General features: G+C 43.2%; 1 protein-coding gene across 2 annotated transcripts in view; it reads left to right on the top strand.

The window, feature by feature from the left end:
* Nucleotides 1-15229, top strand: part of ELMO1 (engulfment and cell motility 1) — a 578694-nt gene that overhangs the window by 94719 nt on the left and 468746 nt on the right. The window contains exon 2 of one of the 2 annotated variants that reach the window (XM_032642958.1): nucleotides 2723-2872. In XM_032642958.1, coding sequence (XP_032498849.1) covers nucleotides 2795-2872 — 78 coding nt within the window. In that variant the 5' untranslated portion in view covers nucleotides 2723-2794. Of the gene's footprint in view, nucleotides 1-2722; nucleotides 2877-15229 lie in introns of those variants that run through there. The other variant, XM_032642959.1, reaches the window with a different exon arrangement.

Consider the following 15229-nt stretch of genomic DNA (forward strand, 5'->3'; position numbering starts at 1 on the left):
CTCTGCTGGTTAGCACTCATTATCGTCACACTGTGACGATCAAGGCTGTCTTCATCATCCTTGACCAAAGGGACAGCGGTTCTGTTTTGCGTCATTTCCTTTACTTGTCAGCTCTGATGAAGTTAGTTATTCATATAACTGCTGGTGTTGTTATGATTAACTGCCATTAGGCTGCTATTATTAACTCTGCTATCTCTATCATCTTAGTCACGCCCAATGGCCACTGAGCTGGGGGGGGGGGTAGTAACTGACAAGGCCCACTCTGGTTTGATAAAGAACCAGAGGCACATGTTTGATTAGCATCTTCATACAGAGATCAATTTCTGGAAGAAGGCTAAGAACCCAGTAGAAAAAAGGCAAAGTATCTGGACAGTTCACAGAAAAGTAGACATGGAACTTTGCATCTTTATATTCAACCTCTCTCACAATAAGAGAAATAGACACTGAAAGTACATTGAGGACTTCCCTGGTGGTGCAGTGGTTAAGAATCTGCCTGCCAATGCAGGGGACACAGGTTCGAGCCCTGGTCCGGGAAGATCCCACATGCTGTGGAGCAACTAAGCCCGCGCGCCACAACTACTGAGCCTGCGCACCGCAGCTACTGAAGCCCACGCACCTAGAGCCCATGCTCCGCAGCAAGAGAAACCACCACAGTGAGAAACCCGCACACCGTAACGAAGAGTAGCCCCAGCTCGCTGCTACTAGAGAAAGCCCGCACGCAGCAATGTAGACCCAACGCAGGCAAAAATAAATAAATAAATTAATTAAATTAAATAAAAGGAAAGTACATTGAGATACATTTTTTTTTCAATGCATCAGGTGTGCAAAAGTTCAATCTGTTGGTGAGTCTGTGTGTAAAGAGGCAAGCCTCATCCATTGCTAAAGGGAGTATAGATTGGTACAACTCTCACTATGGAGATACATTTGGAGATGGCTGTCAAAATCTAAAACTGCCTGTGCTCTTTGACCCAACAATTTTACTTCTGTGAATCTACTGTAAAAATATGCTTGCACATGAGCAAAATGATGTATGCATAAGATTTTTCACCAGAGGCTTGTTTATAACAGCCAAAGGTGAGAGATCACCCAGTGGCCCACGGCAGGGGACTGGTTCTTCAGATAAGATACTGGGAAGTTGCTTCATAGCACAGGGAGATCAGCTTGATGCTTTGTGATGACCTAGAGGAGTGGGATAGGGAGGGTGGGAGGGAGGCTCAAGAGGGAGGGGATATGGGGATATACATATACATATAACTGATTCACTTTGTTGTAAAACAGAAACTAACATAACATTGTAAAGCAATTATACTCCAGTAAAGATGTAAAAAAAAAAAAAAAGGCTGATAAACATAAAGAAATCAAATAAAATATTAAAAAAAAAGATACAAAGAACAACTATGCAGCTGTAGAAGGAACCAGGACACAAAATTTGTATTAATATAGAAGGATTTAGAAGATACATGAAATGAAAAAACACCAGGGTATAGAATGCTGCCTTTTATGTAAAGAAAGTGGGAAATATAATATGCTTTTGCATTTGACTTACATACCTGAAGAAGTTCTGGAGCGATACATAATAAACTAGTAACAGTGGCTAGCTGGAGGGGTGGGGATAGAAGTGAATATTGGGTGGGTGTATCATTTCAGGAGGAGGGAGATTCTACGCTGTCTTTACATGCACACACACACATGCACACACGTTCGAGTTTGGAATCACATGAGTGTTTTACCTGTTCAAAAATATTAAGTTTTAATTAATTAATTTATTTATTTTGTTTTAATTTATTTATTTTATTTATTTACTTTTGGCTGCATTGTGTCTTTGTTGCTGCACGCAGGCTTTCTCTAGTTACAGTGAGCTTGGGCTCTAGAGCGCAGTCTCAGTAGTTGTGGAGCACGGGCTTAGTTGCTCTGCGGCATGTGGGATCTTCCCGGACCAGGGCTCGAACCCATGTCCCCTGCATTGGCAGGAGAATTCTTAACCACTGAGCCACCAGGGAAGCCCCCCAAAATATTAAGTTAAAAAAGTTATCCTAAAAGAAACGAGTGAGTCTGGGAGAGAGAGGCAGCAGAGGATAATCTTACTTCCTTTGTGTAAAGCAACACTGTTCATTCCAGTGAGAATTCAGGGTCTGTTCTGAATGCTGTACTAGGCACTACAGTTAATTTTCTTCTCATCTTGTGAACTGGCCTTGGGGAGGGAGTGTGTGTGCATGTGTGTGAACCTTGGGGCATTGCGCCTTCCTTATGATATCTTGGTTGCTATAGTGCGGAGGAGCTCTATTTGTGACACACAGAAAACACTTTAAAGATATGCTGCTTCCTGGCCATGACTTCCTGGACAATCCGTCCTTCCGAAGGCTGCTGATCACGAGGAGTTTGCATGCACTTCTGGGCAGAGTGAGCCAGGCTCATTCAGACCCTGGGCACCATTCAGAGTAGAAGCAGGCAGTAAGGGACGCCTTGCTTCCCACTGAGGCCTTGGGAGGCTGTTGCCTCTCCGGGGCCTCGTCTCCAACTCCACGGCATTGGCACCTTCCCCTCCTATGCCTTCTCTCCTCTGGAGCCACCCGTGAATGGTGCAGTTGGCACCCTGTGTCTTCTGCACCCAGAGCCGTTTCTTGTACCAAAACCACCAGTGAAAACAGGAAGTGATAAAACAAAATTCACCCAGCATCTGCACTGAGCGACTTCTCTTTCTCTTTTTGTCATTCCTCATTAGGTATAGACACGTGCGGCCATCTACACTGTAGGATCCCGCTTCCACCGGCTTTGGACATCGCGGGGATTTGCAATGCCACCACCTGCGGACATCGTCAAGGTGGCCATAGAATGGCCGGGTGCCTACCCCAAGCTCATGGAAATCGACCAGGTTAGTAATACTGGCAGTCGTTTAGGGGTTATTTTAGTTTCCCTTCTATTCTGAATTTACACAGACTTCAGATAGCTCTTTTTTCTCCTGTTCTCTCTCTGGCTGTGTTGAAAAATTGGTGTGATAATAGTTGCAGTGTAGTTTGATTTCTGTACCACATGCAGTGGCGATGGATGGGGTTTTTATACTCATCCAACATCTACTTGGAGTGTGTCAATACAGGGTTTGTGTCTAAAGCTGTGAGGGAGGCAGGAGGGACAAGAGGACTAGACTCTGGGCAGTTGACACAGTGGAGGCCGTCCCAGCCCTGCCTTGCAGAGACTCATGACTATGTGCTGATTGTTTTATCATAGACAACACAGATCTTAATTTTTGGAATCACTCTTCTCTTTGGTTTTTGCATAAGCAGCCAACAAGTATGTTGCTACTTTGTCATATTAATAGTTTGGTCATGCGTGGATGGATCTAGAGACTGTCATACAGCGTGAAGTAAGTCAGAAAGAGGAAAACAAATATCGTATATTAACGCGTATATGTGGAACCTAGAAAAATGGTACAGATGAACTGGTTTTCAGGGCAGAAATTGAGACACAGATGTAGAGAACAAACATATGGACACCAAGGGGGGGAAGTGGCGGGGTGGTGGTGGTGGTGGTGGTGTGATGTATTGGGCGATTGGGATTGACATGTATGCACTGATGTGTATAAAATGGATGACAAGTAAGAACCTGCTGTATTAAAAGAAAATAGTTTGATCATGAAATTAGTGTAGAGGAATGGGTCTCGGATCCTAGCCGGTTGTAATTTTATTATTAGAGTAAAATGCACTCTGGGTCTAGTATATTGTCTTGTATGTAATAAATACTCAGTACATTTTTACTGAATGAAAAAATGTCAAGATTTTTAAAATGGTTTTACCTATGGAGGCATCGTTTAGTTTGACAGTCTCATGATGTAACTCTCATTTACTATTGATTACAGGCTATCTCAGGAAGGTGGGTTTTGTCATTGTAAATGATTTAAAGGAAAAAGAAATTGAGGCCTAGTGTATGCTTAAGGGTTTCATGAAACATATAGTATAGGATTCTAGATGGCTTTCTACATTTTCAAAATTAGGGTACCATGGCAACTCCACTTTTTATGTTCTTGATATTATTTTATGATCTATACTTTTCTGATACTATTTTATGATCTATACATTTTTTCTGGTCAGATTTTATTATCTGATTGAAGACCACTGCAAAATTTACACGGCATTGTGTGGACCCAAAGGATTCATTAGAATAAATTATAAAGGTCAAATAAGAATTAGTTGAGTTTGAGCATGAATGTAAGAAAGGGTACATTTTTAGGTTTGTTTTCAAAAAAGGTGTCATCAGACCAGCATGTCATAGTCATTTAAACTGTTCTCTGAGGCAGATTTTGTTGACTTCAGAAGCAACCCATGAAAGTAGAGAAGCCCGCCCAGCAATTTTATATACATTTGTGTCAGACAACAGTTGTTTACCTTGTTTTCACATGCTGTTTGAGAGAGGATATGTGTTGAATGTTACTTTAAAATATGGCTGGACTACTTGGTGAAGACTAAATGTTGTTAAAATTAGGTTTGTCTACAACCCAAGAGAACAGTGGTTCAAAGAGATAGAAGTTGGCCTCTCAAGTCCACATGGCAGTCCTGGGCTGGCATGATGCCCCAGTGTCATGGACCCAGGCCCCTTCTGTCTTGTTGCTTTGCCTTCTCCATAGGTGGGGCTGAGGACCAGTTGCTTGGGCATCACCTGAGAGCTCAGTAGATATGCAGAGTCGCAGACCCTACCCAGACCTCCTGACCCAGATGTGCATTTTAACAAGATCCCCAGGAGATTCCTTGTGTAGTTAAGTCTGAGAAATGCTGAGCTGGATACCAGGTACCCAAGCCCAAGGCCACATCAGAACCACCTGGGGCACTTGTTCACATGTTCTCTGGGGCCCCAGCCCCAGAGATTCTAAGTCAGTGGTTTAGGTAGACTATTTCCTTTTGCTTCTGCCATGGCCCAGGGTGTTTGGAAACCTCTTCTTTAAGACAGTAGCTCTTGATACATACTCTTAGGAGCCTGTGGAGTCAGTATCTTGTTTCTGCCTTTGGGGATGGCCTTTGCTGTATGTGTGTCTTAATAATTTTTTTAAAAATATTCTTTTTATTTTGGAACAAGTTTAAATTTATAGACGAATTACGAAGATCGTATTGAGAGTTTTTGTATACCCTTCACTCAGTTTCTCCTGATGGTAACATCTTAATATAACTGTGGTACATTTGCCAAAACTATGGTAGATTACTAGTAACTGAACTACAAAATTTATTAGGATTTCCTCAGTTTTTCCACTAATATCCTTCTGTTACAGGATCCAGTGCAGGAATACCAACTGCATTGTAATGTTTCATGTTCCCTTTGTCTTCTTCAGTCTTTGACAATTTCTGAGTCTTTCCCTTGTTTTTCATGGCCTGATAGTTTTGAAGAGTAACTTTACTTCAGTACAATTTCACACGCAGAAATGACAAGAACAGTACAAAGGAATTCCTGTCTACCTTTTATCTAGAGTCACTAATTATTAACATTTTGCTTCATTTGCTTTACTGTTTTTTCTCTCTCTAGTATACCTACCCCCTTTTGAACCATTTGAGGGTGACTTAGGAGCGTCATCTCCCTTTACCCCTAAATACTCAATGTGTCCTTCTTAAGAACAAAATCATTCTCTTACATAACCACAGTCTCTTTAAAGAAACCAGAAAATTGAACATTAGTTCAACATTATCATCTAATTCAAAGCCCAAAGCCCATATTCAAATTTCATCAAGTATCCCAATAAGGTCCTTGATAGGTATTTTCCTCACAGTCTGACATCCCTCCAGGATCATGTATTACATTTATTGCCATGTCTCTCTGGTCTTCATGGATCTAGAATGGTTCCTTAGTCTTTCTTCATCTTTTGTGACCTTGATAGTATTGTAGAGTACAGGACAGCTGTTTCGTGGAATGTCCTTCAGTTTGGGTTTCTCCGATGTTTCCTTCCAATTAGATTCGGGTTTTGCATTTTTGGCAGACAGGCAAGAGAGATGAAGTTGTGTCCTCTTCAGGGCGTCATATCAAGAGGCACATGAAGTTTCCTTGTCTCCTTCTTGGTGATGGTTCTACATTTATACGTGATAATATTGAGGTTCATAGAAGTTAGATGATTTCCTAGTCAGTGAGACCAGGACAGAAACCCAGGCCTCCTGTACTTTGAAGACTGAACTTTTAAACCGTTGGCTGAATTGTAGGGCTCCTGCTAATGCCATAGGGAGGCCTCCACAACGAGTTAGAGACCCAGTCCCTTTTTGCCCTGCAGCCGCTGAAGTTGGAGAGTGGCAGTTTTGGTATCAGGTGCTGTTTCTTTTTTCTTTTTAAGATTTGTTATTTATTTAATTTATTTTTGGCTGCTTTGGGTCTTAGTTGCAGCACGCAGGATCTTCGTTGAGGCATGCGGGATCTTTCATTGTGGCGCGCGGGCGTGGCGTGTGGGTTTTCTCCCTCTAGTTGTGGCACACGGGTTCCAGAGTGCGTGGGCTCTGTCGTTGTGGCGCACAGGCTCCAGGGCACATGCGCTCTGTAGTTTGCGGCTCACAGGCTCTCCAGTTGAGGCACGTGAGCTTAGTAGTTCTGGCACGCGGGTTTAGTTGCCTTGCAGCACGTGGGATCTTAGTTCCCTGACCAGGGATCAAACCCGCGTCCCTTGCATTGGAAGGCAGATTCTTTACCACTGGGCCACCAGGGAGGTCCCCAGGTGCTGTTTCTTGATCCAGTTGGAAGTTGGCACAAGAATTGGAAATGTATTTGCACAAACAAGGAAGACTTGAGCAGTGATTATTACTGGGGTTTTCTCCTAATCTTCTACCTTGTTCAATAAAGGTCACACCACCTGTTTCTCTCCCATTGCACGTTACCTTTGCTCCTTTGCTCTTAGCTACCATTTCACTAAAAGGAATTTCTGGAAGCTGGGTCAGGCATTGCTGCCCCATCTTCTCCCCAAACCTCCAGTACCCCTCCACTTGTCACACTGTGTTGTCCTTGTCAATCAGCTTAAACCAGTGGTCCTCAACCTTGTGTGTGCCCCAGAGTCACCCGGGGAGCTGGTGAGTAACGCACATCCCCAGCTCAGCTGCAGAGACTGTGATTCTGCTGACCAGGGATGGGTCCTTAATCTGGTTTGTGACGAGCATTAGGTGAGTCCAAAGCAGGGCCTCCCACATTGCATCATGCAGGGGCTCGTGAGAAACAGTCATGAGCCCGAGTTACTCCATTTTTGAATACTGTTTCTCTAGTGCCTGGTGAACAACCTTCCTTAAGAAGTGAATATTTAATTAATGAACAACCAGGAGAGGGAGCTTCCTGAGTGGGGATCTGTTCTGCTCAGCCAGGGCCCATGAGGTTCAAGGGGATGTCTGCTTGGAGTGGATTGGTTTACCTTCCTTCTGAATTTTGAGGAGACAATTCTGTGTTTCCACTCCACAGGAAAAGCCCCGAGGAGCTTCTCACAACTGGAGTTTGCTGTCATATGAGGCTCTCGGAAGAGCTGTCAGCTAGCTCTTTTGTTCATGACGGCAGCCTCTGCTCCTGCCTTCACTGTCTGTTGTTGGCTTTCAACCTCAAGAGCCACTTGAGGCTGTAGGTGATGATTGTCTGGATACACAGAGCCAAAAAGGCTCCCCATCCACTCTTCCTGTTAACCTAATATTTTTTGAACAGCATATTTCTTAGTCAAGAGTGTCAAAACCCTAGCACTTTGTTTTTGGCGGTACACGGGCTTCTCACTGTTGCGGCCTCTCCCGTTGCGGAGCACAGGCTCCGGACGCGCAGGCTCAGCGGCCATGGCTCACGGGCCCAGCTGCTCCGCGGCATGTGGGATCTTCCCAGACCGGGGCATGAACCTGTGTCCCCTGCATCGGCAGGCGGACTCTCAACTACTGCGCCACCGGGGAAGCCCCCCCTAGCGCTTTTGACACGAGGCATAATGCTGAGAGGCAGTGTGTCCTAACAGACACCGTACGGGCTCTGGGACATTTAAATCTGGGTGTGGGCCCTGGAGCCCCCCATTCTGTGAGAACCCAGTTAGCGTCTCTGAGCCTTGGTATCTTCGCCTGGTCAAGTCGAGACAATAATTTCCCACTTCTTTGATGGTTGTGAAGATTAAAGAAAATATATGAAAAGAATATAGGACACTGCCAGCTCAGAGTAATTACTCAGTAAAGGCATTATTGCTGCTAGTTTAAGCAAGTCCTCATGAAATTAGAAAATTAGACGCTCTGATTTTTGTTTTTACTTGCCCTTCCATCATGCACAGTTTCCCACCTTTCTCCTTCTTTATCTGCTTAGCTTTATAAATGTCTAGAAGGAGAAAAAATTAAAGGGCAAGTGGGAGGGAGGCATCAGCTAGTAATAAAGGAACATGCTAACTGGATATGCAGCCAATTCATGCTATGGAATATTCACTGGCTCCCTAGTACTCCTCCACAATATTTTCTCCCATCTCTTGGCCACCCACCAATATTCTGGGAAGCAGCCCCTCTGTTCCTTGCACATGCTCTTTGGTCCTCCAGTCTCTCCTGCCTCTGTCCTTCCCCCACATGCCTTTCTTTACGAGTACACTGAAGCCAGAAAGCCACTGCTCCCATCCGTGCCTCAGAAGTTCTCTGCTATGTGTTTGCACACCTCCAAACACCACTCGATGCTTTTGTCTCCTGTCATGCTGTCTTGCTTTTCCACTGCCAGCAGAGGAGGGAAGATGTGTCCCTACTCTTTTCCTAAGGCATTCAGCCTGTCCCAACCCCCATCTCTTTTGCTCCACCTGTGTTTTGACTTGTCCTCTCCCCTTACCTGAGGCTTTGCCCAACAAAATCCCCTTCATTTGTTCTTTTCTCCTCTGCTTTCCACAGGAAGCTCTTCTATACCTACCTTGGAAAATCTTCCTCTTGACCTAGTAACTCTCTTGCTGGAGTATAATTTATTTTCTGTCTTTCCATTCCAAGCCAATCTAAGTGCTGTCAGTATATGTCATCCATGTTGCTTTGGAATCTACTTGATCTTAGTATGAATAACAATTTCCCTCCCTCTGGTGTTGCTGTCTTTGATGGCACCTATGCCCTCCCGTTTGCTAAATCGAGTGGTCCTCACTCTGTCTTGGTGTCACTCGGCAAAGCTGCTCGTTCGTATCTTCTTGAAACTACCCCCCTCCCTTCATTAAGCTTCAGTTCTGAGATTCTCCCTGCTTGTCTGATCAGTCTTTGTGGGTTTCCTGCATGGTTCTGTGTCTTTCTCCTTCTTTCTAAATCAGTCACGACCTCAGTGCTTAGCCCTCTGGTCTGCGTGTTCACCAGTGACACTCGTTGGCTCAGATTCCATGTTCTTTCGTGGATTTAAGTGTAACTTCTCTCTGAATAATACCAGCTCTGGTCACCGGCTTGTCCTACTAACTGGTCATCAGTTCATCTCTCTGTTTAATGGATGCATTATTTCCCTCTATAAACTTTCAGTTGCCTACAGAATACAAGCAAATGGTTGGTAAAACTGCTCATATGTGAACCTGAAGGAAGGGAGTCTGATAGGTGTTACCAACTTTTGGAAGTTATTTCATGTAGAACGGGGTTCATTAGATGTGTTATTTATGGCCCCAAGTGTACAAACTCCATCCTCTCCATACAACAGGATAGATCTCATCTCTAATCAAGAAAAGCCAGCATGGGCCATCTTGGCAGGCAGGGAGCCCTGGTCATCTCTCTTACTTGTGCATCAAACACTTGGGCAGACTGCTATGCTGCAAGTTCAGGCCCAGAGAGGATGATGGCAGGAGATGCGTGGTTTTCAATCTTAGTTCTGCAGATCCTTCTCAAATGGTTCAGGGGTGAGGGGGGTGTGCCATTTGCTTCCAGGCTCTCCACGCTCACTCCTGCCACAGCAGCTGCTATTGACCTCTTTTCATTTTTAGATGCTTTGGGGAAACAGTTTGTTCGAAGAAAGTATACCACAATTAAAAGAAAAAGTCACGGATGATTCTTGAGCTTTCTAGTATCCCTGAGACTTGAGTCAGATTCCTTAGCTTGCCTTCATGTCCTGCCATGATTTCCCTTTACAGTATCCCAGGTTCAGGGTATTTGCGGGTGCTGCGTGCAATTCTCAAGTACCCTCTTGCTTTGTAGAAGCTGCCCCTTTAGGAGTGTGTCCCTGCACATTTTTGCCCTTTTTTTTTTTTTCATGTCTTGTAGTTTCTTTCTAACAGCCAGCCTGCTTGGATTCCTCCTGCACTCTCTTCCCCTCTCCGCTCCTCTAAATCCTGGCTTTGCTGGCACTGCGGAGAGCCTTCTTTCTGCTCAAGTCTTTTTTGATCATGTAATGTAGTTGTTTCTCCATCCTTCTTATACCATTTTCTTTGCCTGTAGATTTTATTTACAGTTAATATAACCTGTGTCTGATATTATTTACATGTGCCCATGTCTTTTGAAGTATATTATAAGATGTAGATTATAAATAGATTATAAGATGTTATTATAAGCTCTTGGTGGTCAGCCTGATTTACATACTACATTTGTATCCTGTGGTCCATCACAATGATCTCTATTTATGTGGGTCTACTTTTGGCTTGAATTGTGAGTAGTAAAGATAAGAATAAAACACTGGTTATTCTCCATTCTCCAAACAGAAAAAATTACAATAGCACTCCTTCTCGTACATGGTTGCAGATTTTATTTTTCTCAAAGAAACATAGATGCATGTGTTTTTAGGCAAGCATGTACAAAATGATTGCCCACGGTTTTCTCTCAGCTGTCCTATTTCTGTAATATATTTAAGATATAATTCAATACATATAAATTTAATTTACCCATAAAGCTCACTCATTTTTAAAGCTCAATACATAAAGTACATTGACGTTTTTGTGCTTGACATAGGAGTTTAACTCATTCTGTACATAACACTAGTAGTAGTAGTAGTAATAATAGCATGTACCATCTAATCAGCACATATTATGTGCTAGGCACTGTGTTAAGTGCCCTGCACACAGTACTTCATCTCCTTCCTACAGTCCAGCAAGGCAGGCTTTATATTTCCCAGTTCGTAATTGTTCAGAGGCTCAGTGAGTTGCCTCAGATCACACAGTTAGGAAGCTACTGATTTGAGTCTAGCACTGGGTGACACTAAAACCCAGACAGTTTCTACTAAATCATAAATCTGTTCAGTAGTTCTTTTTTAATTTCATTTCAGCTTTATTGAGGTATAATTGACATGTGGTGAGAACAATTGAGTTTTACTCTCTTTGCAAATTTAAAATCATACAGTATAGTATTATCAACTACAGTCACCATGTTTTACATTAGATCCTCAGGCCTTGTTCATCTTATAGCTGAAAGTTTATATCCTTTGACCAACCTTTCCATATTTCCCCTACCTTCCAGCCTCTGGCAACTACTTTTCTACTTTCTGTTTCTATGAGTTTGATTTTTTTTTTTTTTTTGTAGATTCTACATATAAGTGATACTAGATGGTATTTGTCTTTCTCTGTCTGGCTTATTTCATGTGTTTGGTAGTTCTCTTTGAGTCTCTCCATCTCTTAGGGCTCAGTTTAATGGTGGTTTGAAGAGATGCCTATGCCACTGCCAGCTTGCCTGCTGCATCCACGGACAATGTGACTTCCAGGGACATGTTGTATTATGAAAGCCAAGATTGTATTACCTTAAAAGTTAGGGAAAATATGGCGAGTGGTCTGGGTTATTACAGAAGGAGCCCACCTGAAGTGAGACAGAGCCTTGAAAGCCAGGTTTCTTTGGGGCTGGACACTGGGAGAGGCAGGCTGGCCTGGTGCTTATGGGCATGGACTTTGGGTAGACTTATTTGGACTCAAAATCTGGGCTGCCACTAAGTGCTGTGTGACTGGGGACAAGCCTCCTGCTTTGTAAGGAAGAACTGTCAATATTTATACATCCTTCCTGGCATTGTGGGGATTCGGTGAGGTAATCACTCAGCGCCCTGCTTAATAATAGAAACCATTAGGAGCCAATTATGATTTTTTTCAGTCATACATAGAACAAGTGTCTTATGTTTCAAGCAAGACTGGAACCAATAATACAAACTTTTCCTTAAATGCATTAAAGTTAGCTTTTCAGCCTGAAAACCCATAATTCCCCAGACATTTAAGTACTGAGAACCTGGTGAACTAAAATGACAGTTGAGCTCCAAATAAAGAGTCTTGAATTCAGATGCAATCACACAGAATATACAATTTGAGTGTATTTAATACCACTGAACACTATGTTTAAAAATACTTAAGATTGTAATTTTAATGTTATGTGTATTTTACCACAGTAATAGTAATAAAAAATCCCATAGAATCAAGAAAATGAGACTGAATTTCTGGAAAGTGAAGCTCCAACCTTGCCCTGCAGAAATGAAAAGTCATGTAATTTTTCTGGACTGTTCTTTCCCGAGTGGTTGGATTACATCAGGATTTCTCAACTTCAGCACTATTGACATTTTTGACTGCATAATTCTGAGTTTTGAGGGCTGTCCTGTGCATTGTAGGATTTTAGCAGTATCCTGGCCTTTACCCACTAGTTGCCAGTAGCATTCCCTCCCCCAGTTGTGACAACCAAAAATGTCTTCAAACATTGCCAGTGTCCCCAGGGTGGGGGACAAATTTCCCCTTGTTAAGGATGGACTAAATCAGTGGCTCCCAAGCTTGGTTCTGCATCTGAATTGCTTATGAAACATATTGAACACACAGAGAGGATTATTTGTAGGTGTGGTTCGAGGCCTGGGAATTCCTGTTTTTTTCAAGCTCCATGGCGATACTGATGCTCTTGGACCCAGATTTAGAAATGACTGTCTCTACACCCCACTACATTTCTAGCTCTATCTGCTTGTGATACCTCTGGCTCCCTCAGTAACGTTTATGGAGTGCCTCAGTGCTTCCATCAGTAAAATGGTCCTAATGGTTCTTCACCTTTAATTACTGTACAGAGAGTATGAACATAACACCCTCAAGAGCTTCTTCTGTTCCACTTAAGAAAGCCTGGGTGATGTTGCACCACTACTTTCTGTGCTGTCATAATCAGGTAGAATGATATTGGGACAGGAATAGTCATTGCTCATCTGATTTTTGCAACTCTTGGATTTGGTATTGTAACAACTATTTCTTTTTTTAAAAATCTATTTATTTTGTTTTTGGCTGCTTTGGGTCTTTCCTGCTGCACGCAGGCTTTCTCTAGTTGTGGTGAGTGGGGGCTACTCTTCGTTGCACTGTGTGGGCTTCTCATTGTGGTGGCTTCTCTTGTTACGGAGCATGGGCTGTAGGCTCATGGGCTTCAGTAGCTGTGGCTCGCAGGCTCAGTAGTTGTGGCACACGGGATTAGTTGCTCCACGGCATGTGGGATCTTCCTGGACCAGGGCTCAAACCTGTGCCCCCTGCATTGGCAGGCGTATTCTTAACCACTGTGCCACCAGGGAAGCCCCTGTAACAACTATTTCTTAAACTTCCTTTACTGTAAAGTGACCGAAGTACTTCCCTTTCTGGTTTTAGCTCTGTTCCTTTGTATGTGAGAGAATCTTAGAGTTTGCCATGCTTTGGAAGAGAAAGACAGAAAACATGTCTCCCCTCAGCTGAGAACCCAGTTTAATTGCACAGGAATGAACTCTAGTGTTCTGCTTTTTCTTCTGAAAATGAACTACAGATTTCAGTTTGCTTTCTGGGTAGGAAGGGGTGATAGTCTCCTCCATTCTATTTCCCTTCCCCAACTCTGTCACTAAGAGCACATTGGGTAACTCAGGACAGAGCCTTTTATCAACCGTGTTTTCTTGAGAGTTTGGTGACTAAGACATCTCACATTTCTAGAACCTTTTGCGTGTGTCACACTTTGTACTTCATTTTCCTGTTAGGTCAACAGACAGTTTGCGGAGAGGTATATAAATATGTAGACTTCAGCATTAAGCAGGACTCTGGGTTCCCAGAAAAAGCTGTTTTGTTCTGCAGAAAGGCAGCTTGTACTTTGTCTCTAGGGGTATATAGACCTGTGCAGTGTGCCCAGAACCGCGAGGGAATGAGAACAGCCTCAGGGAAAGAAAATATGTGCTCTTCTAGGTTGTTTTTTCTAGAATTTCCATCAGATGTACTTGCGGGTCCTCTAACTAAGTCAGTGGTACCAGCGTGGCACTGGACAGCCTCCCCTGCAGCTCCCAAAGTCTCTCAAATAGCAAGTCCTGTGAAGGTTACCTCCTAAATGATTCTTGATTCTGTCCACCTTTTCTCCATCCTTGCTGCCACTGCTCTCACTTGTCTCCACTTACCTCCTCAGCTGGCCTCCCGGTCACCTCTCTTACTTCCCCTCCGATGCATTCTCCCAGGCATTCTGCAGTGACTTTCCCGCCACACTTAGAATAAATTCCAGACGTCCTTGCTGTGGTTATTAGGACCCTGCTATCCTCAGCTCTTGCCTACATCACCAGCTTTGCTTAGAGTCAATGTGGCTTCCCCCAAATTCCTCTGTCTTGGTTCTCATTACAATTGACTTTTTTCCTTTCATGAATGCATAGTTCTCAGAGCCTTTACAAATGTGATTTTTCTCTTAACTGGAAATTACCGCCCCTTCATTTCTCTGCTTATCTAACTCCTGTTTACCCTTCATCCCAGATGAAGAGTAAGCTGCTTAAAAGTCTTCAGATTTCTCAGATCAGACGAAGGCCCTTGTTATATGCACTTGTAACATCCTATATGGCCCCACTTATTCATTGTGTGATGTTCCGCACAGGCCAAGTGTGTTCCCAGTGCCTAGGACAGGGCCTGATATGTGGTAAAATCATAATAATGTGAGCAGAGGAAATAGGTGATGTTCGTACTTTTTCTGTCCTATGATGCAATTAACTATAATTATGAAAGGAGTGGCCCTGGTGAGAAGAACATCCCTTACCTTGTTCCCACCATGCCTTCTAAATATATTATTATATCTTATGAATTGACTTTATGAAGATCTATTTTTGTCCTTCCATCAAAGTCATCCATAATCAAAAGACAACCAAATGACTTTGAGATAAGCTGTATCAATTTTCAAAATGATTATAGATGGATCATTACCCTGGGACAAGTTTGTGGTGATCTATTTGCATTCATCAGCCTCGTCACCATAAGATGCTCATAATTTCCGCTGTCACTTCATTCTTGACCTCCTGACCCATGTAAACAACTACCTATCTGCTTACTTGTCATGCCCATCTAGATGTCCCTTGCACCTCAAACTCAACATATTCAAAACAGTCCTCATTTGTTCCTTCCAACACCAAGCCTGTGCAGTTTTGCTTTTCT

The sequence above is a fragment of the Phocoena sinus genome, chromosome 9 (assembly GCF_008692025.1).
Source record: "Phocoena sinus isolate mPhoSin1 chromosome 9, mPhoSin1.pri, whole genome shotgun sequence".
Taxonomy (NCBI): Eukaryota; Metazoa; Chordata; class Mammalia; order Artiodactyla; family Phocoenidae; genus Phocoena; species Phocoena sinus.